Source organism: Amphiprion ocellaris, chromosome 15 (assembly GCF_022539595.1).
Source record: "Amphiprion ocellaris isolate individual 3 ecotype Okinawa chromosome 15, ASM2253959v1, whole genome shotgun sequence".
Classification (NCBI taxonomy): domain Eukaryota; kingdom Metazoa; phylum Chordata; class Actinopteri; family Pomacentridae; genus Amphiprion; species Amphiprion ocellaris.
Window position 1 is genome coordinate 18,934,417 of NC_072780.1, and position 27,256 is coordinate 18,961,672.

At 45.4% G+C, this 27,256-nt stretch overlaps 1 protein-coding gene across 1 annotated transcript in view; it reads left to right on the forward strand.

Moving 5' to 3' along the window:
• arid1ab (AT rich interactive domain 1Ab (SWI-like)) overlaps nucleotides 1-20,898 on the forward strand; it is a 52,659-nt gene extending 31,761 nt beyond the window's left edge. The window contains exons 5-20 of the mRNA XM_023267789.2: nucleotides 7,924-8,164; nucleotides 8,945-9,034; nucleotides 10,126-10,296; nucleotides 10,858-11,158; nucleotides 11,768-11,913; nucleotides 12,053-12,150; nucleotides 12,242-12,451; nucleotides 12,576-12,780; nucleotides 14,671-14,803; nucleotides 15,157-15,332; nucleotides 15,419-15,548; nucleotides 15,647-15,766; nucleotides 15,940-16,036; nucleotides 16,255-17,074; nucleotides 17,303-17,433; nucleotides 17,545-20,898. Of these exons, the coding sequence (XP_023123557.2) occupies nucleotides 7,924-8,164; nucleotides 8,945-9,034; nucleotides 10,126-10,296; nucleotides 10,858-11,158; nucleotides 11,768-11,913; nucleotides 12,053-12,150; nucleotides 12,242-12,451; nucleotides 12,576-12,780; nucleotides 14,671-14,803; nucleotides 15,157-15,332; nucleotides 15,419-15,548; nucleotides 15,647-15,766; nucleotides 15,940-16,036; nucleotides 16,255-17,074; nucleotides 17,303-17,433; nucleotides 17,545-19,464 (4,989 nt within the window). The 3' untranslated portion in view covers nucleotides 19,465-20,898. The remainder of the gene's footprint in view (nucleotides 1-7,923; nucleotides 8,165-8,944; nucleotides 9,035-10,125; nucleotides 10,297-10,857; nucleotides 11,159-11,767; nucleotides 11,914-12,052; nucleotides 12,151-12,241; nucleotides 12,452-12,575; nucleotides 12,781-14,670; nucleotides 14,804-15,156; nucleotides 15,333-15,418; nucleotides 15,549-15,646; nucleotides 15,767-15,939; nucleotides 16,037-16,254; nucleotides 17,075-17,302; nucleotides 17,434-17,544) is intronic.
• Nucleotides 20,899-27,256: the final 6,358 nt, after the last annotated feature.

Genomic DNA, 27,256 nt, shown 5'->3' on the forward strand with positions numbered 1-27,256 from the left:
GCCTTGTTTTGCGAGGCTCTGACGCTGACAGTATTCAGAGTCCGGGGCCAGTTTCCTGTTGCTATTCTGGGGCCCTTGCTTCCTGTGTGGACATGTCTTATTCAGATTCCAGGGCGCCTCTCGCTCACTCTCACCCCCTCCCTCCTCGCATCTCGTCTGTTTCTCTCCCCTGCTCTCTCTCTGTCTCACCCCTTTCTTTCCTCTATATGATTTTTAATTAATGTACTTGAGAAAATTCAATCTGCTGACAAAGTGTGTTGTTTTGCATTTGCTTCAGTGAACTGTTTCTCAGCCTGCAAAAACCCCAAAACCCTGTTTTGCTCTTGTGAGCTCGTTCACACACAGACACACTCTCACACACACACACACTCACAGAACACTCTCCCTTTTGCTCTCTCCGCTCACTCACACACTCTCACACTCGCACACACACTCTCCCATGCCCCTCCCCTCTGCCTCCATTTCTGCTGGGCTGAGCTAGTTTTGCAGCACAAAGACTGTGGCTGACTGCAGCACTGTCTGTCCTCTGCTTTCTCCTGCTCTCCCTGGAACAAGCTGCTGAGCCTGGATGGATGAAACCAGCCTCACAATGAAATTAACTCGCACTCTGTGAAATAACCCCTATATTCTATATTTTTTTCCCTTCTCCCCAGTTAATTCACTGATGGTGTCAGTTGCTTTGGTAGCGCCCTCTAGACACACTATGTGTGTGTGACAGTAGGAGGGGAGGGGCGTTGCTGGTCTAGAAAGCAGGCAGACTGGCTGTAGGGGTCTGGAGCCTCCCCACCCATCCAGCCCCCACCTCACCCACCTCACCCCGAGGCCCCCCAGCCCCCTTGGCCCTCCGTATCCCAGCACCCCTCACCTCGGGCTGGGCAGCTGCCTGCCTCACTTGGGCATCTGTGCGCTGCCCTGGGACTCCCTGCTACTATTGTGATCTCTACAAAAGGCCCCCCACGCACACACCACCTCCCCATTATTCACAGCAATCAGACCCCCCCACCACCACCACCACCCACCCTCCTCCTCTTCACCACCTCCCTCCATCTACTCTGTGGTAGCTACACACAGACTGCTGCAGTGTTTTTGTGTGTTGCTCACCTCCTTTTTTTTGTTCCCCCACAGAGAACCTCAATTAGGCAAATGTGGAGCGTTTAAAAAAGACCTCCCTACTTATTGATTAAGATTCATAGTTGGCCTTGATTTTCTTTTTGACTGCAAGCCTGTATCACACAGGAATGCAAAAGCAGAACTGTATTATTGAGTGTCAAATGAATTGCATGTTTTATGCCTAAGCAGACTGTTTTTCTGAATTTTGCTGGTTCACCGTTTCATCTTCTACTTTCTGGTCGATGTTATTATCCCTCCCACGTGGCTGCTGGTGATAAAGTAGCAGTGTAATGGTGATCTCTTGGGAGCTGGAGCTAGCTCATCTGTGGAGGTAGAAGACATTGTGTCTGTGGTACTGATACTCCAGGCAAGATTATCTGTCCCCAGCAGGGTGTTCCCAGCCTCTGAGCATTGTGTCACCCTGCTGTTGTTGTCAGTATTCAGGTTTGTTATTTGCCTACATCTTGGAGAAATGAAATTACAGAAATGTGATGTGGTGATTTCGAACACAAACTAGTTTTTGAGTCATTCATCCAATAGCTCATATATATCACGATGCAAATGGAGTAAGGTTTGCGCTGCACACCTATTGGGTGCTCTAACTGTGTCTAGAGAGTTTGACTTCAGCCTGTGCTGTGTATGAAACCCTGTAATGGCTGCTGCTGCTGCTGCTGCTGCTGTTTGAGGCAGGGGCCTGCCTTGCTTCTCCTCCTTTCTCCAGTTCTTCCCTCATAGTGGGATGGGAGTGCCCCCTTATGGTTGAGCTCAGCCCTGCAAACCTCGAGCCAGGGCTGGAGCAGCCTCTTTCCAAGCCTTCAGAGGTCTTTCTAGAGGCCCTTCATACCTTGGCATGGCCCACTGATGCAGGTGGGAGCTCTGGGCAGGTGACTGAAGTGTCAGCGACACCCACTTGTTCATCTTCCCTACAACACCTGGATGTTTCCTGCTAGTATTTCTTGGTAATGTAACATGAAGCCAATCCAGGTGCTTTAATAGACCAGACAACCGAAATTTTATTTTGATTGAATGCCTGCAGTCTATCTGTGATCTGTGCATGACAGATAGAGGTGCTGTGATTATGGGCTGGAGATAATGTACTTCTAAGGCTCAGTTAAGTCAAGTCAGCACAATCAGAGGCTGAGCTGGGAGAAAGAGAAGAGAAACCTCCTTAGAAACTGCGCGTAGAATATTTCACTTGATCTTGCGCTTTAAAGGGAAGAGCTGACTTTTCCCATGACCCTTTTTGGATATCAAAAGCCCGCCTGGTCCTGAATAAGTGGTAAATGCGCAACGCTGGAGTGTTCTCACTGACGAGGTCGTCAGCATATAAACATAAACACCGGGGACTCACGAGAGACAGCAATAAAAAAGTTCAAGGTTTTGCTGTCTTGTGTTTGTCCACTCTCTGCATGTGCGTGTGTCTCCCAGGCCTCCTCAGTGCAAAAGGCCCAGAGGCTGAGTGTGTAATTAAAGCGGTAGCGGCGGTGGAGCAGGGAGGGATGGGGGAGGAGGAGGAACGCGGCATTGGTGCGTCTGCGTTTCCTGTAACAATGACGGGCTTCTTCTTTTGTAGTAGCTGACTGCACCGTGACCCTGCCAGGCACGCAGGGAGGCTGCCGAGAGACAGAGAGACAGACAGAGGAATGGCAGCAACAGGGGGGAGGGACTGTGTCGGCTCTAATGTGTCAACCACGTGGATCACAGTAACCATGGCAGCCCTTGAGATGCAGCCAGTTTTTTCCTCCTCCCACCCCCGACTCTCTCTCTCTCTCTCTCTCTCTTTACTTTGCTACAGAGGATGTGCGAGCATGTGTCTACTCGGGAGTGAGTGAGCTTTTTTTTGTTTTGTTTTGTTTTTTTCACGGTATATTGTGTTCAGCATCTGGAGGCCTGAGAACAAGGAAGCCTGCCAGCCCAGGCGGTGGGTGAAACCCTGAGGTTTGAGAGTGACAGCAGAGAGGGTCAGGGAAAGTGTGTGACTGAGGGATGAACTCTGCCCCCCTCTGCCCTCCTCCTCACCACCACCAACACCACCAGATCTAGTTACACTACTGGCCAGAGTCACACATTCCAGATACGTTTCATTATCTAAGGCCCACTACGCAACCTCTCTTCTCCCACTTTCTGTTTCTCATAACCTACAAAAAAAAAGGGGCTGGCTTGGCAGACTAATGGCTCTGGTCGGGCTTGATTGATTCAGTGAAGTAATCTGCAAATGGAATACATTAGGATGGCGGAGAGCAGAGCAGATGACTCAGAGACAGCACAGGCACACTCAGAAGAGCAGTGGAGAATATGGGAATTGGGGGAACAGTAAAAACCGTCTGCCATTTTCAACATTCATGAACAATTACTGCATCAGAAGAAATGATATAGGCAGCTTTTGGTGTTTTAAATCGTTCCTTAGCATGCAAATATTCCCTTTTGCCTCTCCTCGGCCCTCAGATATTATGAATACTGTTCTGCAGTTCTCAGCTCTGAAGTTCCATGTTAGGCAGTGCTGGGAAAAACACAAAATGGCTGCCATAGAGAGAGGCTTCTGCAGAAAGAACTGCAGCTCTCTCCTTCTCTCTACCACACAGCTCACAAATCCTCCTCTTTTTTCCTGTGTGTAGAAAAGTCCTGCGTTTGTGTATATTCTCGTGTCATCAGCTGTTGTATTTACCATAGATGATACCGCTGTGACCTTCCTCCAAGCTCACAACCCCCCACACTGCTCCAACTTAGCCACACTGCTGCCTCCCAACTCCTCCTTGTGCCTGATCCACGTCCTCCTCATCATTTGCCTTCTAATAATGAGCGTGTTGAATAGCAGAGTCTCAGCAGCATCAGTATCACCATCCACCACCCTCCCACCAACCCCCCGCCACCACCCCTCCTCTTCTCCTCTCCTCTCGCTGTCCGGCTTGTGCAGTCAGCAGAACAGGCTGGTGCTGTGCAGTATTGAGCTGGGAAAAATCAATGACTGCAGAGTGGGAGTAGGTAGGAGCTAGTGTGTGTGTGTGTGTGTGTGCGTGTGTGTGTGTGTGTGTGTGTGTGTGTGTGTGTGTGTGTGTGTGTGTGTGTGTGTGTGTGTTTGTGTGTGTGTACAATGCTTCTGCCTGTCCAGGCTGAGGAATCAGAGCTGTCAGTAGTCAGATATTTACAGAATGTTAAAGAGCTCACCCTGTATGCTGCATACGTGCCACTATAGTAGTAGAAGTATTTTTGTAGCTTTTGGTTTTTGTATGTTTGGTATTGTAGTTGTTATTGTGCATTTGGGGCAATAAACCTTTTGATAAAATGATGAGAGTGTTGAATTGTGAAATATTTGTTTGCACTACCTCACCATTTGCTTTTAAAAAGAAAACTTCTCAGATGTTAAAATCACTTTATTATTCTGATAATTCATTCTGTTCCCAGTCTGAAGTGTTCCCACCAGCAGCTTTTCTTTGTCTTTTCACCGGGAAATTCTATCCTCTCGATAAAAGAAAATTGTCACCTGTGCTCTAATCCAGGCCAACCCTCCCTGTTACACATATAACAGCGAACTAAATCACTATTTTTGCTGCATACACATTAAATTAAGGTGAAATTAGTGCTTTGACTGAGCAAGTTCTCACTTTGACTTGCCATGAGCACCGTCCCACAATTTTTAGTTTCTTAGTTGTTTTGTTGACTTTGTGGATGCTTATCTACTATCGGGAACATATAAGTCAAAACTTATAGATCTTATATCGAAGGCAATCTTAATTTGACAAATGACCTGCTCGTCAGAGGAATCATACAGATTGCAGCATTAAATAACAGCACTGTCCAGACTTTCCTGCTTCACCTGAGCTATGCGAAAATATCAGCGGTTGGGACACATTTAGGACGGCACTCCTTGGACACACTACAGATCTTGTTAACAGTAGATAGATGGAGGACGAAGACCGATGCTGAGTAGAACAGTATCCTGAAAGAAACGTCAAACCAGCCAAGATTTGAATCACCATTTTCAGTCAGAACTTTCAGATAAAATCAAAGTGAAAACTGGATGAAGAGGTTTGTGTGTTGGGCCTTTAGCCTTGAGTTGAAGTGCCAGGCTTTGTATCCAGGCAACCATATGCACAACTGAACATGTGATCACAAGTTCAAATAAATCTGTGTGGAGAATTGGGATTCAGATCGTGGATTATGATTCGTCATATGATCTTTTGGCCAGATCAAGAGTCAAGTTGATTTATTATGCCACTCAGTTTGGGAGTTAGAAACTGATTTTTAGTACCAGAATTTACAAAAGAAATTATCTGAGAGGTTGTAAAAGAATGATTTTCTGAGTGATTCCGTGGTTGTGGAGTTTAATGAATCTGCATATTTTCCCACTTTGGAATCAGCTATTGGAACTCAACCGTAATTTTAAAAAGTGTCCTCAAAAGCAGCTATAGAGACCTTTTTTATAGAATGATAATTCAAGTCAAACAATTGAAATCAATTCCAAAAACATTGATGATTCAAACCTTGTCTACACTCTGATACACCGGTGGGACGACTGAATACAGTTACATCTGTAAGTGTCCTGATTTCCTCTAGATTTATATCGTCAATTGATCTCCTCCTTAAAAACCCCCAAGGGCCCTCGAAGTAGCACATATCTCATCCTACAGTAACCTTTTGCTGAGGTGTCACTCCCAGATGCAACTCCAGTAAGCAACCCCTGGCCTTTTTTACACTGTGGTCTGAGTCAGGGTGGGGGTGGTGTTGGATTGTTGTGTTGCTTGGACGCAACTCTCTACAAGAATCCTGGAGCGTAGCAACTGCAGAGGTGGTCATCACGGCGGCCGGCCAGCCCAAGGCCTTTACACCGAACCCTCTGTCAGATGACCGGTCTTGTGATGTCTGTGTGGAGGTTGGGTGGTGCAAGTTTGGAACAGGAAAAGGGGAGGGGTGAGCATAAGTCAGCTGACGGTGCTGGCTGCTGGAAAAAGGATCCCGCCACGGTTGTTTAAGCAAGGAATGTCATGCTGTTTGATCTCCGCTCTCTATTCCAGAGCATTAAGATCTGACTGCTCTGTGTCGTCCGCACAGCGTGGCTCTGCCTTGTTCTGACCTGTTTTTACATTTGTGAACATTAATTGGGTATCAGCCAGCGAAACACGTTGGAGTGTGATACTCACACATGAAGCCCTCCTGCTGTGTTTTGCATGGTTTTCTAGCTGCCACATTCCCTGCGCGGGTCAGAAAGGCCCGGGTTTGTGCAGTCACTGAAGTGAGAGAGGAAGAGATGGAGGGAGGGCAGAGGGAACAGGGTGCGGGTGGATTGGAGGGGGGAGGAGGGTGGATTCTGAATCAGCGTTCTCCTCCTGTCACTCCCTCTGGGGTTCCTCCATCAGGTCACATCCCAAAAATAGCAACGGGCGCTGTTTCAAGTGCAAAACCGCCGGCTTCGGGGCTGCAGCCAGCCTGCGAGTGTGAGATTTCTATGGGAATAGTTGGCCACCTTCCAATGAGTGCTTTTTTCCCCCCTCCTCCTCCTCCTCCTCCTCCTCTCCTCTCCCATTTTTTTCCCTCCTCCGATGTGACTGGCAGATGAGCTTGCATTTCTGAGCAAGCACATGGGCTCCACGTGAGTGGCCAGTGTGTAAACATTCACCTTCCCACAAACATAATCATCACCGGCTGCCTTCCTACCTTCCTGCCTGCCTGCGTGTCTTTGTGTCACAGCCAGCAAGGCTCAATAACAACACCACATGGCAACAGAGCCCGTGCCCAGCACCAATTATTTCAGCTGCCTCCTGAGATGACTTGCTTCAAATGTTTTTCCCCCTGCTTCCTCTTTGCAAGTCACACAAACAGAGTTCTCCTTGCCAAGATGGATCATTATCAGCATCATGGGAGTGATGTCGAGTATTTTTAAAAAAGGTGCAAAAAGAAGTCATTGTACCCGAATGTATGTTTGCACTATAACAGGGCTGGCAGCCTTGTATGAGAGAATAACAGACACACCCCGGTGAAGGCAAAGATTGCTGTAACGCATCAGTGACCATTTGGATTTCCACTCACTTGATTTGACTTCACTTGACTTTGACACAACTCTGAAATAGAAAGCTCTTACCTTCCTCCTGCAAGTATGTGCAAGAAAAAACCTGAATACATTTATTTCTTATTCTTATTTCTGGTGAATATGATTCACAGAGTGAGTCTGAGCCAACCTGGGCTTTATTTACATCCCTGCATACACACACTGATACATGCACAGACTGATTTGCCTTTGATATCATGCATCAATTTTTACACCTAACATCATAAGTCAAGCTTCTGCAAAGGGTTGGAGGGAATTTATCTTGCTGATGGTTTTTGTCTTCTAAATGTTCTCACGAAGTTATCCCTTCATATAGTTAAAATCAAAAGTGTCAAAATGGGACATAAAATATTATCTGAATTAGTTTTGTCACTTTGTTGACTTCTAGTGAATAAATAAACCACAAGCCATAAAAATATAAGGTCTTTAGCCCATGGTTTTCACTGTTGGAGAAAAAGAAAATACATTTTCAAGGATACTAGGTCAGCCAATATAGTTCACAGTGTTACAATATATGTTGTTATATTAACTTTAAAAAAATCCCCTATCTGTTGTTTTTTTCACAAATGAAGCTATCAATCAAAATTTACTGAGTTTAGTTCCAGCTAATTTTTCAATATACATATCTATTCTCTAATGCCACTTCTGTATTTCTCTTTAAAGCTGATATATCATTATTTAGACGCAAAGTCCTATGATAGAAACCACAAATACGGCTTCATTATTTTATTACCATCATTAATTTATGTTTGCCCCTCTTGTTGTTCCAGGATCTATCTGGCTCCATCGACGACCTGCCCACCGGTACAGAGGGGGCCTTGAGCCCAGGCGTCAGCACCTCAGGGGTGTCCAGCAGTCAGGGCGAACAAAGCAACCCAGCCCAGTCGCCTTTCTCCCCGCACACATCACCCCACCTGCCAGGCATACGAGGGCCCTCACCATCACCTGTCGGCTCTCCTGCTAGTGTCACCCCTTCTCGCACCGGCCCTCTATCCCCTGCTGCTGTACCAGGTAAAGACGGGATACTATTATTAGGAGGTCTTTGAAATGGGCAATTCAACTTAGCCTCACCGCAATTGAAAGTGGCATTGAGGAGGTCTTTGAATTTCTAAATTCAGTTTTCCGAAATGCAACATAGCCTACAGTAAGTGGAGGAATTTTCTCACAAAGAAAATTTTTACATTAAGAAGCTATAGCATTTTTTGGGTAAGCAAAAAATGATTGGACAAAGAATAAATACAGACTTTAGAATGTAGGAAAATAAACAAAAGCATGTGGTATCAAAAAATAACTGAAGGTTCACTTAACTTTAAAAAATATAGCTGGCAAAAGTGCCTAGTTTACAAAAAGAAATTCCATCCTAGGTGTCACTTGTGTAGTATATCGAGCTGGAATCCCATCTGAAACACTGAGTAGACAACCAGGAGACATATTTAGAGTTTTAAATCAAAACTCAACACAGCAAATCACATTTGTAATTCATGAAGCGGCTTGCCAGACGGGAACATTAAGTTTTTCATAAGACGATGCTAGTAAACTATCCGGTGGCAGAAAAACAGAAGTTACGATGCCACCAAGAACTCATTGTGGAGAGCAGCGTATTGGAGAGCCAGCGGAACACTGTCACAGTCTTATTTTTATTTTATTAGCATGTATGGGATTGGCTTCGTTCATTTTATGGTCAGCATGTGAACGTTTATGAACAAGAAAAGGTTGTCAATAATGCAGACAATCAGATCTCCAAGGTAATTTCACAGCCTCCTGAGCCCACTTGTCTTTGCCATTCTGCAGGGAATCAGATGCCTCCCCGGCCGCCCAGCGTCCAGTCGGACAGCATCATGCACTCTTCCATGAACCAGTCAGCTATGGGCCAGGACAGGGGTGAGTGCAGAAACATGCTTGGAAGAAGTCAGAATGCTCTAGTTCAGTGGTTCCCAACCTGTTGGGCTTGGAGCCCCCCCTTATAAGCTGCACCCCAGCCCCAGTCACCATAATTTGCTGGCTTCGTGCTGTCATTTGTGAGCATTTCACTACAAATATCACAATTCTGTCTTGTCCTTCAATAAAACCAAATTTAACGTAACTCTCGAGATATAGCCAGAGTTTTTTTCAGGTACTGATGAATCTTCACCCGTTTTGCGTTTTTCAGACTAATGACTAATGACTAACTAATAAATCGAGATGAACTAGCGAGCCAACCTGAAGAAAGCGTGGAGAGAAGTTGAAAGGCCAGGAGGTGTGGCCATCGAAGCAGCAAAGGATTTTTGAGGACAGACCAAATAAATGTGTTTTAAAAATGTTTTATAGGTAGACTTGAGATGACACAGTAAGTCTGTTCCTCTGATTTTATCCAGAGTGTAAAAATCTATTTTTTATAGCCTCACAGCCTCAGAGCAGACAAAGCTTCGCACATCCCCTCTGATCTCTGGCACCCCCCCTAGGGGGGCGCGGACCCCAGGTTGGGAACCACTGCTCTAGTTGCTCATAAACAAAATCCTTTCAGAGAAGCTCCTCAATTGCTCAGTGGCCGGCAGTGCAAGAATATGTAGCACTTCCTCAGCAGCTTTTAGGTATGATTGTTTGCATTTGTATGCATTCCTCCCTCCTGTAAACACTCCCCCAGGCTGTACCTTTAAATAAGAGTGTGTTTGTAATCTACTAGCCAGTCAGATGAGGGTAAGAGCAGACACACTGTACTGTTGTGTGAGGAATTAAAGAGCTAGGTTCTTAACACAGGGCCACAATGTGTTATGTTTTAGCAGATGCAGAGTTGTTGTTTTTTTTACATTAGGTGTTTTACAAGTGATGAAATGTACATCTGATGATTACTACTATCACTGCTACTTTTTAGAAAGTGGTTCCAAATCTGTTAAATTCACAGAAAAATTTAAGCGTCCATGTGTGGTATACACCCCCAAATAGCCAAAAGTTTCTTCAATCATGAATGACATTGTCTCCCAAATCTTCTCCAGTGTACATGCGTAACCCTCAGATGCCTCCTTATGGGTCCCCTGGACAACCTGGCTCTGCCTTATCTCCACGCCAGTCTTCAGGAGGCCAGATACATGGTGGGATGGGACCTTATCCCCAGAACAATGCCATGGGAAACTACGGCCCTCAGGGGGGCCAGTATGGCCCACAAGGTGAGTCATCACAATGGAAGTGTAGGCTGGTGTAGCTTTAAGAACCCTCTACAATAGTTAACAAGTTAGAAGAGGACAAATGAAAGCGCACTGTTGGGTGGTGCACTCTGCTGTCATATCATGTGGTGATTTTGTTCAAATACTAAAAATATTATGAATGAGTTTACAGTTGCCGTCTTGTGACCATCACAGTTTCGTAGACAGCCCAGATTTTAAAATAAGGCTTTGAAGTTTTTCTCTCACTTCATATATTTATGAAATTATATCACTTCACTTTGAAGTCTCAGATGGTTTCTGTGGGCTTTGAAGAAGTTCTGCTATGAGTCATAGCAGTGAACAGCAGGGGCCAGATAAAGCCCTCTTCATCAGACTGCTTGTCAGAACAGGCAGCAAAGAGGTAAATTTAGAGCTGGACTGGAGAAACTCTTTATCTCGTTAGGGAGAAATGAGTAGAAGATTTCTCTCTTTTAGGTTGGAACACAGTAGGATGAACCCTATCAGTGTAGCACTTTAATATAACCATGATATATGAGTCTAAGTGTTGATCTATAACACCTACAGGTTATCCAAGACAGCCTGGCTACACAGGGATGCCCAACGCCAACTACCCCAGTGGCCCTGGCATGGGTGGCTCCATGAACCCCATGCCAGGTCAGGGCAGTGGAGGTCCCTATGGAAACATTCCACCTGGCAGAATAGGTCCTGGGCAGATGGGTGCTCGGCCCTACGGTCCCGGCATGGCCTCTAACATGGGTGGCATGCCTCCTCAGGTGGGGTCTGGCATGTGTCCCCCTCCAGGCATGAACAGGAAGGACGGTGGCCCGTCCATGCACCACGGACCCACAAACTCCATACACAACAGGTGGGTGCTTACAGCTGCTGGCTGCATCAGTGTCTCAATGAGACATGAGGGAGCAGTTGACAGTTGAGGGTCAGTACAACTCATTGCATCAAGAGTCTCGAGCTTGGAGAGTTGTTCTCATCTTTTAGCTGAGTGTGTGTGTGTCCTTGCTTGTATGTGCTGGTTCTGTGACTGTGAAAAATTATTGGTTCTTTCCACGTGCAATCCGGTGTGTTGTGTGTTTCGGTGCCCGAGTGTGCTCCAGAGTTGATGGCAGTAGACCGACCACTTATCTATGGGAGAAAAGGGAAAAAATGGAGAGAAATAGAGAAGAGGAGATGGTCTCTGCGATCAGTGAATCACATCTCTCCCAAGCAAGTGTGCCAGCTCAGCCTACAGAGCAACACTCGTGGGCTTGGCAATTGCTATAATCATATGACGTAAATGGATATTTCCCACAAAATAAGCTAGAATGTGAACACAACACAGAACAGGCATAGATTTGTGACAGCATTAATCAGAAACAAAATGACGGAATCAAAAGTCTTTATTTCTGTTTTATTGTAACACACTTTCATTAGCTAGTTGTGTCTTAGATTTCTCCATCTAAAGAGACACTCTATTCTCCAGGCCACCTGGCTACCCTAACATGTCCCAGGGCATGATGGGAGCAGGCTCTCCATATGGTCCAGGCATGAACAGCATGCACGGTATGATGAACCAGGGAGGGCCAGGGCCTTATCCGATGGGAGCTAACATGGCCAACAACACCCCCGGTGAGTACAAGTTCTACTGCAAGCCTGATCAGGTGGTTGAAGCACTAGTGTGGGCCTATTAGCTTTGTCCATAAAATGGTTTTATAGACTTGTAATCTTTTATTTTTATACCCTCCTCTTATTACTACTAAACACCCAGGAATGGCTCCCAGTTCCGAGTTTGGCATGGACAAAATTAACCCTGCACAGAAGATGAACAACAAAGTGGATGGGACTCCCAAGCCTGAATCCAAAAAGGTAAAAGTGCAAGGTCCGGAGGATACGATGCTTGTTTTGTCTTACATCCGTTTTTCCATCTAACAGTTTTCCTCCATCTCTCGTCCTACAGAAGTCAAGCTCTTCCACCATCACCAATGAGAAGATCACCCGTCTGTATGAGCTTGGGCCAGAGCCAGAGAGGAAGATGTGGGTGGACCGATACCTGGCCTTCGCTGAGGAGAAAGCCATGGGCATGAACAATCTGCCCGCTGTGGGTCGCAAACCTCTCGATCTCTTCAGACTCTACGTATCAGTCAAAGAGATCGGTGGCCTCACCCAGGTATGTCTGGAGTTATACCTGTATTTGGTGTGAATGTCTGAGATCAGAAGAGTCAGCTTTGTAATTCTTCTGAGGCTCTTGTGTGCAGCTTTCTGAGGCTCCTCCTTCCTCTTTCGCCCACCAGGTCAACAAGAACAAGAAATGGAGGGAACTGGCCACCAACCTGAATGTGGGCACGTCGAGCAGTGCGGCCAGCTCGCTCAAGAAACAGTACATCCAATGTTTGTACGCCTTCGAGTGCAAGATCGAGCGTGGCGAGGACCCGCCCCCGGACTTCTTCAACACGGACACCAAAAAGAACCAGCCCAAGATCCAGCCTCCTAGCCCAGGTGAGTGCTGCCGTCCTACACTTACTCGCCATTTATTTCCTCCTTTGATTTAAACTACACTTGAATGGATGTAAGCTTATTTTAGTTTTAGCTTTGTTCCTTAGGTACAGTGTGAACTCTATGCAATTCATCACAGCCTCGCTGCCCTATTTGCCTCACATCATCTGCCTATAAACTCGTGTATTTTATTGTATCCCATTAATTGCAATGTTAAAAGCGGATCATAGACCATCATTTGTCATCTTCTATTGGAGCTGCCGTCCTCCATAAATCACTGCTGTTTAGCGTATATTGGAGAAGTAAACGACAGCGGTGTAGCTGTGAGCCACAGAAGCGCACTGTATCCTCTGGACTGTTCCACGAACACATGCCTTTGGGGAATCCTCTGGCATTTGCACAGGACATGACGACAGACTTGTCCTTTCAGAGTTCCCCCTTCGGTTTCTGTGCTAACAGCAATGCTACCTGCATGCTAAATCTTTCAATGAACTCTGCATGTTGGGTAAAAGTCAGCGTATGAACTGGAAGTCAGTCTTACCAGTAGTTAAGTGGTGGTGTAGCGGGGAAGGGGAGGGGTCATCTCGGGACCACGTTGTCGCTTGGAAGCTGTTTGTTTTGGAGGGACTCCTGTTAAAGCTGCCAGGAGCAACCGCACCAGGAAGCAACCACGTGCTGCTTCAGCCTGGCCGAGACCCAGGCTGTCAGACACGGGGCACTGAGTCAGCGCCAGGGTGTTGTTACAGGAGACATCAGGGTGCTTGTCAGCTGGCATCAGCCCTCTAGTTAGTACGAAGGAAGAGCTGGGGAGGGTTGGGGGAGGGCAAGCGGTGGCGTGAGGCAGGAGGTGATTTGGCGATAGTGATGCTCCGTCAGTGGCGTGTCCTCGCTGCCTGATGCCTGGCCCAGGGCTACAGCGGCAAGGCAACACTCCCTGGAGATTAGTACTGAGCCAGAAATGATGAATGGGGGGAAGAGGCTTGTGTGTGTATGTGTGTGTAAAAGTCACACGATTCTCTCTCTCTCTCTCTCTGACTGTGTTTCTACCATGCTATTTTTTTTTTTACATCCTTACGAGATCCTCCCCCTCCCTTTTCCTCCCTTCATCTTTAGCAGAGGGAAATCCCTGCCCAGAGGAGGAGGGGGGAGGGGAGGGCAGGGGAGGGGAGGGTGAGCCAGTTAATGTGTGTGTATGTGTGAGAGCTGGAGAGGCAAGAGGGGTGATGTGAGAAAATGTGAATAAATGTGACCTGCCAATGACCCCAGTGTTATGTGTGTGCCAGTTTAATGAATGGGAACCTGTGACTCATCAGACTGGCGTGCTAATAGTGAGAAGTCCTGAGCTGAAGTTAAGGATGAGCGCTACTATGTCACATGCACACAACACAAACAAACTATCACTCACTCTTGTGCACACGTACACAGCTCGCTGTCTCCTGTCTCTGCAGGCCAGGCAGTAATCTGTCAGAGTCAGGTTTAGATCATTGTTTCCTGGTGACTTCTGGGGCCCAGCAGTGGTTGAGAAGGGTGATGGGAAGTGGGGGTGGAGGGGCTGGCATGCTGTGATGAGCAAGAGGATTCAACATTTTCGCTGGCTGTGAACTCAAAAGCCAGTCAGCTTGACACAAGCTGTGTTCCTCAGCGCTCAGGAATTTCTTAATGGGATTTAGGATTGCCAAAAACAGCATGTGTTCCTGAAAGCCCCCAGCAGTGTACAGCCTATCAACAAGACTATCCCACCTCACTATCAACTCTCGCCTTTATTCCTGGACAGAAGGCAGGGAGGAGAGGGATGTTATTTGAATTCTCTGGAATCTTGTTGTGTCACAAACCGCAAGACTTGGTTGTTGGTTCGTGAGCCCTGGTACTGACTGTGTATTTCCTTCTTTACAGCTGGCTCTGGATCCCTGCAAGGACCCCAAACTCCTCAGTCCACTAGTAGTTCAATGGCAGAGGGGGGAGACCTGAAGCCTCCCACCCCAGCCTCCACTCCGCACACACAAATGCCTCCAATGCCTGGCGTCAGGTACAATTTTGAAGCCACTATATCATGTTTCTTTTATGTAAATGGTATCAAGAGTCATCACAATAAAATGAAACATATCCCTGTGGTGAAACTGGATCATTGCAGTGAGAAATTGAATACAACAGGAAAATATGCTATTAAGCTATGTAATGATAGGTCAAGTTAAGATGTACACACAAAACCCCCTGACTTATCAAGAAATGTATAAATTAATTTAAATAATAAAAAAAAGTATAAAAAACTATTGTTAAAATAATGTAATATGTGAATAAAGGCAAGTTCTGAATATGCTTGAAATTATAAATAGTGTATAAATTCCATATTTCACTAACAAGCCTCTTGTTCTCCTATAGGAGTAGTGTTAATCTGCAGGACCCCTTTGCTGATGGCGGAGATCCCGCATTTTCCAGAAGGAATGCTATGACTCCCAACTCTCAGGGCTACCAGCCTGGCATGGGTGGCCCAGAGATGATGGGTCGGATGGGTCCCTACGAATCCAACAAAGACCCCTTCGGAGGCATGAGGAAAGGTGAGCAGTGACCATGCTGCTAAATTAATCCTCTTGGGAGTTCTTTGGAAATTAACAGTATTTTCTTTTTTTGTTTGCTTCTCAAGCTGGAGAACAGTTCATGCCACCAGGCCCCAACAGTGGAATGGGGGAACAATATAACCGAGGCCCACCAGGCCCAATGGGCAACATGCAGATGGGCCAGAGGCAACAGTACCCATATGGATACGACCGAAGGTAAACATACTATGTTCGTCTCCAAGGGGTTTATGTAATTTTAAAATTATTTTGGTATTGTCAGCTCAACTGATGAGCACTGTTTGTTGCTCTTACAGACAGGAGCCTGGCATGGGCCCTGACAGCAACATGGGACCAGGCGCTCCTCAGCCCAACATGATGCCTTCTGGGGCTGACACAGGGATGTACTCGCCTAGCCGTCCTCCAGCACAGCAACGGTCAGTATTATTCAGTGCAGAGATTGGCCTGTATTTTGACTAAAACAAAATGATTGTCATTTGAATGACATTTTGCCAGTGCGCTGCAGAAGTATAACTGTCTGAGGTTTATAATAAAATTGTCAGTGTAGTTACTGAAAAGATAAAATGTGAACTTCTGTTTTTGTTTTCAGACATGAGTCCTATACAAATCAGTACCCTGGCCAAGGAGCGCCCCCTAGTGGCCCATACACAAATCAACAGCCAGGAATGTATCCACAGCAGCAGCCGGTGAGAACATTATGTTCAGCATTGCAGTCATTGTATAGCGATGTGATTCCTCTTTTTTAAATATTAACTAACTAAAAATATATTTTATTTTAATTGTGAGAAGTAAATGTTCTTATTTACGCAGCCTTTTAGCTTACCAGAAGCGTTAACTGTTCCTAATATTATTTCATCAGGATTCTCAGTTGCTAAGTTTAATGCTGAATGTTGTCTGCTTACAGAACTACAAGCGTCCTGTGGATGGAGGGTATGGCCCTCCAGCCAAGCGCCATGAGGGAGAAATGTATAACGTTCCTTATAGTGGTCAGCAGCAGCCTGGACCCCAGTCTTCGGGGCCCCAAGGCCAACAGGACATGTATAATCAGTACAATGCATACCCTGGAGGGGACCGCAGACCACCAGGCCCACAGAACCAGTTCCCTTTTCCTTTTGGACGGGACAGAGGGCCGTCATCTGCAGGTCCCAACTCCCAGTCTCCAATGCCTCCCCAGATGATGGCAAGCCCCATGCCTTCAGGTCCTGATGGCCCCCAGGGCCCAATGTGGCAGGGCCGCAATGAGATGGGCTACCCCAACTATCCCAACCGACAGGGACCTCCTGTACCAGGCCAGGGCCCTGGCTACCACGGCATGAATCGCTCAGAGGAGATGATGCCATCAGATCAACGCATGAACCATGAGGGACAATGGCCTGGCCATGTCAATCAGCGGCAGCCACCATTTGGCCCTGCTGGCTCTGGACCTCCCATGACCAGACCCTTACCCTCCACTTACCAGACTTCACAGAACCACATTCCTCAGGTGTCAAGCCCAGCACCCATGCCCCGGCCCATGGAGAGCAGGACGTCGCCCAGCAAGTATCCCCAAATGCATCCTGGCAGTAAGGTGCAGAAAGCTGGACCTCCAGTGCCCGCCTCCCACATTGGTCAAGTCCCTGTGCAGCAACCCATGATCCGGCGAGATGTGGCCTTCCCTCCTGGCTCTGTTGAGGCTTCCCAACCCCACCTTAAACCACGCAGGCGACTCACAATGAAAGACATTGGTATGAAATTTCTATTTCATTCTTGGCTCTATATATTGTTGACTGACAATGAACAAAGCACAGGCAAATGCCTTAGAATCCTTTATCAGATACAAGCTGCTTATTTGGAGTAGGTAACATAACTCCAAGCCAATGATACAGATCAGTGAACCTTTGCTGGTTATTTATAGCTGTAATAACTGATCATGCTCACTTTGGCTCATATTTATTCTGTTGTTCTCTTCACAGGCACTCCTGAGGCTTGGAGAGTAATGATGTCACTGAAGTCAGGCTTATTAGCTGAAAGCACCTGGGCCTTGGACACCATTAACATTTTACTGTATGACGACAATAGCATTACCACTTTTAACCTATGTCAGGTAAGTTCTACACTCGACATATGTCAACATTTGTTTGCAACAACATGCCAAAATAGTGTTGCTGAGTTTAGGGTAAAACTGATTTGGTGAATTTCTTCTTTGATTTCGCAGCTACCTGGATTCCTGGAGCTGGTAGTGGAGTACTTCAGACGCTGCCTCATTGAGATCTTTGGCATCTTAAAGGAGTACGAAGTAGGAGACCCAGGCCAGCGCACCCTAATAGACCCCAATGCAGCTGAAGATTCTGATGATGAAATTCCCATGCCTGAGGGCGAGGACATGGACACAGATGAGGAGGAGGAGGAGGATGAGGAGGTAGAGGAAACGAAGACCAATCCTGACACTTCCTCACTGGTCCGTGTAAAAGAGGAGGAGGAGAGCTCTCAGAGAGATAAGTCATCAGAGGATGAGGAAGAGGAGAAGGAAAGGGTGTCTTCTGTCAAGGAAGCTAATACCTCTACCTCAGGGTCCTCCCAGGACCCCAACCTCCACTCGGAAAAGCCCAGACAGGCTAGCAAGTTTGATAAACTTCCCATCAAGGTGGTGCGGAAGAAGAACCCCTTCCTTGTAAACCACTTGTCTAAACTTGGGCAGCGGCAGAGCTTTGACAGTGGCCTGATACACTGGAGCATTGGTGGAGGTGACACTACCGAGCACATCCAGACACACTTTGAGAGCCGAATGGAACTTCTCAAGCAGAGGAAACGGCCTGCAGCCACTGAGAGCCGCAAGAAGGTCCAAGTGCCTGGAATGGCAACAGAAAATCATGAGAAATCAAAGTCCAGTGGCGAGGATAAAGCTCGAGTGCAGCAGCTGCAGTCTTCTGAACCTCACAAGTCTCCAGCGGAGAAGACCCCTCCTCCTCTTCCCATTGGTGCACCAGTCACTGCCACCATTGATGATGTACTATCTGCTCGCCCAGGGTCAGTCACAGAGGAAGTGGTTCGTGGTGGTGCCGAGGAGCAGAAGGAGAACGGCAAGTACCTGTTCAGTATCAACCCTGACCTCCAGAGCCGCCGGAACATCAAGATCCTGGAAGACGAGCCCCACAGCAAGGATGAAACGCCACTCAGCACTCTGTCAGACTGGCAGGACTCATTGGCTCGGCGCTGCATCTGTGTTTCCAACATAGTGCGGAGCCTCTCCTTCATCCCTGGGAATGACCTGGAGATGTCGAAACACCCAGGCCTGCTGCTGCTGTTGGGCCGCCTGGTGCTGCTCCACCACAGGCATCCCGAACGCAAACAGGCACCAGTTACCTATGAGAAGGAGGAGGAGGAGGATGAAGGCGTGAGCTGTGAGAGAGACGAGTGGTGGTGGGACTGCCTCGAGGTGTTAAGGGAGAACTGCTTGGTCACCCTGGCAAACATCTCAGGCCAGCTGGACCTTTCTATCTATCCAGAGAGTATATGCCTGCCGCTGCTGGATGGCCTGCTCCACTGGGCTGTCTGCCCTTCGGCGGAGGCCTTGGACCCCTTCCCCACACTGGGGCCCCACGGCTCCCTTTCACCCCAGAGACTGGTCCTCGAGACCCTCAGCAAGCTCAGCATCCAGGACAACAATGTCGACCTCATTCTGGCAACGCCACCGTTCAGCCGCTTGGAGAAGCTCTACGGCTCGCTTGTGCGCCTGGTGGGTGAGCGCAAGGTAGCTGTTTGCCGGGAAATGGCGGTCGTCCTGCTAGCTAACTTGGCCCAGGGCGACAGTCTGGCTGCGCGGGCTATTGCTGTGCAGAAAGGCAGCGTGGGTAACCTACTGGGCTTTCTGGAGGACAGTCTAGCAGCCACACAGTACCAGCAAAGCCAGAGCTCCCTGCTACAAATGCAGAGTGGGCCACATTTTGAGCCTACTAGTGTGGACATGATGCGGCGGGCAGCCCGGGCCCTGCACGCTTTGGCTAAGGTAGAAGAAAACCACTCGGAGTTCACTTTGTATGAGTCGCGGCTACTGGACATATCAGTGTCCCCACTTATGAACTCCCTGGTGTCCCAAGTAATCTGTGACGTACTGTTTCTGATTGGCCAGTCATGACAGCCGTGGGGAGGTTTCAGCTCTGCCTCTTTCCGTTCCCCCTCAACCCCCTTTTTTTGTGTGAGTGCGTGTGTGTCTGTTGCGCGTGAGTGAAAAGAGCAAAACTGACTGTCCTTTTTTTTTTTTTTTTTTTTAATTTATGCAAAATCACCTCGGATTCCACTGTCTTTCTACCCCTGCTTCTCACTAAAGGAAGGAATATCATGAAGTAGCTGTGGATTTTAAATGTCTGAAATGGAAAGATACAGGCAAGGAAGAGCAGATTGGGACCCAGGCATAGGACAGAGTGCGCTGCCCTGCGGAAAGGACTTGTTTTTTAATGAAAAGAAAAATCTCCAGAAAAAAAAAAAGAAAAAAACTGTAACCAAAGTTGCTGTCTCGTTTACAGTGAGTTTGGGGGATACATGTGCTCACTTTCTCCCTCGGGGGGTCGGCAGGGGGAGGAGGGCACAGACTAAACAATATTATGGTTCATGTTTGGAGGCTACATAGACTCACGGACTGTGGTGTGGTATAATTGCTGTAACTTTGAATGCTATATACTCAGCCCCACAGGAACCACATTATTGGCTGTGAACAGACATCTGTCATGGGAGGCCTGTGCAGTAGATTGTAGGACTTTTTTCTGTACTGTACACCTTAAAAACTGTAAACATACTGTAATAATACTGTTTCACACTGAGATACGCTGGCTTGGCAGCAAACTGTAGTTTTTAAAAACAGTTTTAGTTAATGTCGAGAGAGAAAACGGCTTTCCCCCCAAAGTATGGTGAACCTACAACACCCCGACCTCTTCTCTTTGTCCCTTGATTGTATGACTTGACCCTTATATAAAAAAGTCACCTCTTTAGGACTGGTCCTCAACTCTAGATGCAGTCCAAGCTGCAGTGTATATATGATGTTGTACATTACACTTCTCCTCTCTCTCTCTTTCTCAACTTCTGTTGCTCTTCACCATTTTTAATCTTTGACAATTACAAGTTTCCCTGCATCAAGTACGCCATGTGATTACTTGACGCCCACCCTCTCCGTTACTTCGGCGCCTCACCCTGCTCGTATCGCGCTCTGGGGGGTGTTTAGCTGCTGTCCAACGCCACCCCCCACCCCCCTTCCAACAAACACAACTTCAAGTTTCAGTTTGTCTCCGGTCTGGGTGTAGAGAATATTAACAAGAATCATGTCTGCGGTTCCATTTGAGCTCCTTCATAAATGACAAACTAGACCTTGATGAAGAAACCGTTTTAATTTTGTTTTGTTTGTTTTTTTTTTTCCAGTGATGCGGATTCTGCATATTTGTATTTCAGATGATGTAGCTAAAAACTTGATGTAAATTCCTCTTTTTTCCTTTTTTTGGCTTAATGAATATCATTTATTCAGTATGAAATCTTTATACTATATGTTCCACGTGTTAAGAATAAATGTACATTAAATCTTCGTAAGACGTTTGCTGTGGATTTATTTATTATTCCCCTCGCACACAGTTGAGGCAGCAGTAAATAAAGTCCTGAATTTTTCATTTGCCTCGCACTACACTTGCACTGAGACTATGTGATGCGTCTAAAGCAGCATACAGCGTGTTTTGCTGACTGTTTGGATATTTACACATGGATGCAGAGACGCAGCTCACCTCGGCTCTGTGGAGTGTGCCGCTGATCAAATGCGCCGCCGTGTTTTCCATCCCTGCATTGATTGACATCTCACCCCGATGTTGCAGGGCTGTCCTTGTCCCCGAATCGCACATGCTGATATTTACATATATATCTGCATTAGCTGGAAATGTGCAGGCAGAACAACTTCATGCATACAGATAAGATTGTAAGTCTTATTTACAGAGAGTGGAAAAACTGTTATTCCCTCCAGAGTATCTCCTCTTAATTTCATTTGATGTTTTGACATTCACTTTTGTGTCACAAGACCAGAATCGAGTTGACTGTCAAAAATACAGAACACCAAACTGGAAGGCAGAGAATCACAAGAAAAAAGCTTATTAGTTTAGCCCCAGTAGACGGCATAATGAAGTTTTGAAATATTTATTTCCGTTGTAGTCCTCAATGGAGAGACAAAATAGCATCCATAAAAACAAAACACGGTCGGCATGAGCTAAATGTGGCACCAGCTGAATTTTCAAAGACTGCTGCCGCTTCTTGATGTGGTTTTACTAAGTAAAGTTTTATTTATTCAGGAAGGCTCACTGAGATAAAGATCTCTTTTGCAAGAGAGACATGAAAACAAAGTAAAGTCATTGCTTCTTTTTCAGCGAGAGGATTTTGACTTGGTGAAATGTATCAAGGCAGCAGGTCTCCTGAAATAAACATCACTCTAGTATGGAGAGCTCCATGAGTCTATCCATGAAGATAAACATTTATACAGCACCTTTCATACACTACTGTTCAAAAGTTTGGGCTCACTTGGAAATGTCCTCATTTTTGAAAGAAAAGCATTTTTTTTCACTGAAGATAACATTAAATGAATCAGAAATCCAGTCTAGACATTGTTAATGTGGTAAATGACTATTCTAGCTGGAAACGGCTGATTTTTAATGGAATATCTACATAGAGGTACAGAGGAACATTTCCAGCAACCATCACTACTGTGTTCTAATGCTACATTGTGGTAGCTAATGGTGTTGAAAGGCTAATTGATGATTAGAAAACCTTTGTGCAATTATGTTAGCACATGAGTAAAAGTGTGAGTTTCCATGGAAAACATGAAATTGTCTGGGTGACCCCAAACTTTTGAACGGTAGTGTACATGCCACTCAAAGTTTTCTCAGGAAGGTTCCTAGCTGAAAGAAATGACCTGAAAGTATTTAAGTGGCCCTGACAAGAGCTGGTTACATTCTGTAAATGCAAAGAAAAGGTGCTTCCTTTATTACACACTGGACCATCCTTTATGAAAGTGACATTAACAGCAGACCCACGTCACCAACATCCATCCTCACATGATTGCGGAGCCTAGTCTGATTGTTGCTGTTGGGTAGTTGTGCTTTCCTGTCATTGTGGATGCTCCTTCACACCTGTACTTGCCATCATGACATTTTCCATGCAGGTCAAGGAAAAGACACAAGATTTGACTGCACCTTTAGTCTATTTCCTATACTTTTTCCATCAGTCAGCTCCTCAGCATCCTTGTTAGACCCTTCCAGTCTTCTGCTCATGTTTTGAAGCCTCACACTTCCACTTTGTAACACTTTTGTTGTTGTTGTTTGTTAGATCTTTAGCAAAGTCCCAACTAAGTTAACCCGGATGAACATTAAACAGCTGTTTTCAAAAACTGAAATTGCCTGAATGCTCCTTTAATCAACGGAGAACTAAAAGTTCAACACAGAGTCTTTTTTCCTACATTTTGAGTAGAGCAGTGATGACAGTTTGTGCTTAAAAGGTTGACTTTTAGAGGATTTCAGCAGGAGCTTAGAAGGCTCCATCTTTGCTGCTTTGCTGAGATCCAGAGGAAGAACGGTGCAGTTTGTATCCAGAACAGAATGCAGCTTCACTGTACATCCTACAGATCCCTAAGAGAACTGCACCATGTAAGACAGGAGACTCTGTGGCATTATTGTGCACTAAACACGGGCTTTAACTCCTCTTAGTTTGCATCTGTCAGTCCTGCATCTGACAATAGTCCATAGGGGTGTTTTATTGTTTGTCCCATTGCGCTCTCTTCAGGTCATGTAATGGTAATGGCACAGTAGAATAGGCCGTTATGGAGGGAGTAGACAGTACTAGCATAATGTAGCAAGTCAAAAATTAATATGTTGAATGTGCTTCTATTGCAAATAACTCAGCAGTGAGTTATTTACAGTTTTTCTCAATTGATAAGACACTAAATTCCATTCACTGCACACAGCCACCAACTGACTGCACATATTTCTCAAAAATACGACTCTGGTGTCCAAATTTTGAACACTATTCATGGTTTGCACACAGTTTCCAAAACTCTTGCACTCTTTTTGCAAAAGACTGAACACGTTTTTTGCTCATTTGAACACACTTTTTCACTCATAGCACACATTTTTCAAAAAGTGAACACTAGGATGCAGAAGTGGGACACTGATCCAACACTGCTGTCACAATTAAGACACAACAGGTCAAAACTGAAAACACTTTTGCCAATGAACTGCACACTATAAAACCTGCTGGGAAGCAGAATTAGCTGTTCAGAATGGATGTCAGAGGAGCAAGAGGTCATGTTGGAAGAAGAGAACGTGGACGACCCAGACCATGGCCAGAACCTGAACCAGAACCAGAACCTGGACCTGCCCATGCACCTGATCCTGGACCACTTTACATGGTATGTAAATGTTGTTTGTCACCTCAGTGACATGTCTATACTGGAACAATACAAGCAGTCAGAAATGTTCTGGGAATACTGTAAAAAATCTAATGCATAATTCTGGTTCACAAGTGCTGGTAAAATTACAGAAAGTGTACATGACTGACTTTTTCTCTGTTTGGTGTGTGTTTGTTCCAGAGAGTTTTTCCGTTAGATTCTGATGATATACATGAATACACCTATGTGGATGAGGCTGGTATCAACCTGGCCAAGAGGAGGAGAAGAGGGAGAAACATCACTGGACAACGGGCTATAATCAACGTCCAGGTCAGTGTGGGGGCAACGTAACCCTCTGTGCTGCAATAAACAATCTTGGAGTAATTCACCGTCATGCAGTTCTGGGCCCATAGAACACCCAGCATTTGTTGACTTTCCTAGATGGACTTAGAGGATCTACTGACACGGTGCAGCAGGGCGTTTGGCAAGAAGACAGTTTTTGTTGTTGTCTGGGACAATGTTAGTTTTCAGAGAGGACTACTGATTCGGGAATAGTTCAATATGAACCCTCAAGTTATTGTGATTTTTCTACCACCATATTCTCCCTTTCTGAATCCTATAGAAGAATTCTTCTCTACATGGAGGTGGAAGGTATATGAGCGGCAGCCACACTTTGGGAAAATCTCTATCAATCAGTGGTCTTGGCATGTGGTGATGTTTCTGCTGATGCATGTCAGGGCTGGATCAGACACACTAGGTCTTTCTTTCCAGAGAAAACACAGCTTGTGATGTTGATGAGGTCCTGTGGTCTGACCAGGCTGAAAGAATTGATGCAGACGTGGTGTAAATATCTGCATACTATACTGTGTACAATACAGTGCTGTATTTTTTGTCTAACTTTATTTTTGTTTTGAAATGTACAGTCAAGCACTGCAATGGCCCCTCTGATTCATTTATAGGATGCATTTGTGTTTGTTGTCATTTTTGAGGACTGTATCATTTTTTTATACTTCTTGTGAAAACACAGTGAGAGAGGAGTTTTGTATTTAGCAGTGCAGTGTCCTAGTTTTGCTTCGTGCATCTTAGTTTTGAAAAAAAGTTCAAAATTTGACAGTAAAGTGCACTTTTGACACAAGTGTGCAGTGCTTTGCAAATTGTGTCCTAATAAAGAAAATGATGTGCAGTGTGTTGGGAAATGTGTGCTATTTTTCAGGAACAGTGTCTTATCAGTAGAGAAAAACTGTAATGGCTTTAAGTAGAATGCAGTTATAGTTGAGGTGGATGTTTGTTCCATTCATTTGGTTCACTGTTATGAACTAAAGCCTGGTTTTGAGAGCAGATTTGGTCCAAAATGTTTATACAACTGGAGTCTTAGTAAGTGTACACTTGACATTTTAAGTTGCGTAACGACCCCATGTGACGGAAATGTTTCTGCCTTGTCAACTTGACTTAACTAAAAATGCAGTCTCAATAACACAGATTCAGACTTACAGACTTTCATATGTCATCAATCTTAGAAACCGTTCCTGTCAGCTTGCAGGGTGGAGCTTCCTGTTTCAGCATTATTCATCAGAATTGGTTTGTTGCTTGCATGGCTGAATTACTCCAATATTACAACTTGCCATTGCTAAGTGTAGAGAAGTTTTACAGTGTTTGAGGAGGGTTGTAGGTGAGCTGGTGTGCTCCAGCTGCGGCAAGTGGGGAGTGGTGGGTGGAAAAAGTAGCAAGGGTCTTTATAGATCTGCACATTCTAGAGCTGACCTCAGTATAGCGTTACATATCAGCAATTTTAAGTCATGAAAGGATTATTGTAATGGAAAAAAGTTGAAGATGCAACTTTCATGCACAGGCGTGTTTTTACAGGATTAATCGAGACCAAAGAGGTACTTTTATTTCCTAAGTTTAGCTTTGATTAAATAAGATGATTCAAAGAGAATCTATAGCCTCCTTACAACTCACAGTCTACAGTGAGGGCTACACAGCCATCAAAATCACACTGTGGTCTGCAAAGGAAATCCTCACTCTGGCAAAAAAAAAAAAAACTAGCAGAATGACACTTTAAACACAGAGCTGCTGTGGTGGTGAACCACTGAAAATGAAACATGTTAGGCAGTCTGTTTATGTCTTAGGTGTCATTTTAGGTTGTAGATTTTCACCCGAAGGGCTGCACAGTGGCTCGGAGGTTAGCACTGTCGCCTTGCAGCTAGAAGATTCCCAGTTTGCGTCCTGGCCTTCCCGGGATCTTTCTGCATGGAGTTTGCATGCTCTCTCTGTGCATACGTGGGTTTTCTCCTGGTTCTCCGGCTTCCTCCTACAGTCAGTCCAAAAACCTGCCTTCACCTTAACCCTGCTGTTGTCCTCATTTATGGGCACCAAAATATATTGTTTCCTTGTCTGAAAAAAATCCAAAAATTTAGCAAAAAAATTCCCCAAATTTCTGAAAATTTGCAAAGCCTTCAGGAAGAAAATTCCAATAATTCCTTAAAAGTTTCCCTTCAAACTTTTATTTTAAGAAAATCCCGCCAAATTTGGCAAGAAAACTCTCGTAAATATTTTCAAAAAATTAGTAAAAATCTAACAACAAAAAAAAATCCTAAAAATATCTAAAGTGATTACATATATATCAGTAAAACTTCTAATATTTTCTTTAAGAACATTCACATAAAAATCAACCAAAATCCAGCGAATTTTGCTGGATTTTGGTTGATTTTTTTGTGAATATTCTTAAGGAAACTTTTTTAACATTTCTTTTTTTTCCACCAAAAAATGTTCAAAGATTTCCCAAAAATGTTGAAAATGTGGACATCAGAAGTCTCACTGTGGAAATATATTTTTTTCCCACATTTTCAAACTTTAAAACGGGTCAATTTTGACTCGCAGGACAACACAAGGGTTAAGTCAGCTGATACAGACTCCAGCTCCCACGCGACCCTAATGAGGATTAAACGGTGTATAGATGATGGATGGATTGATGGATGGATGTTCACCCCATCACAAGTCTCCTAAACTCACATCATGTTTTGTGTGTAAAGAGAGACAGAAATCATGAAAGGTTACTTAAATGCAGTTCCTACACCCAGAAGTGCATAAAACCTGTAGACTGAACCTGTCAGACGTGGTTGGCCGAGGAATCCTTTCCACTGTGCTCACTAAAAAAAAATCACCCTCTCTGTAATTTATAATTGGCATCTGGTAGACATGCAGAGCTGTATGTTCTCAGGGAAGCTGCTGAGTGTTTAGAGGTGGGAAACAAATCTATAGAGCCAGTTATGAATTATGTCTGAGGACACGCTGTGAAAGACCATCCGGCCCATCTGCACCTGCATCTAAATATGATTAACAGACCCTCCACGGTGCTGTCCAGAGCTCCACGGCTACACAAAGCGGAGATCTTAAACTTCGGGTGGCTCTGAAACCTCCACAGAACTGCTTCCTTTTGCCAACCCATGACTCGGTGCCTTAAATTTCGTTCACGCCGCCACCTGAAGCCAACAGGGGCCTCAAGACATCTGTCATGGATTTT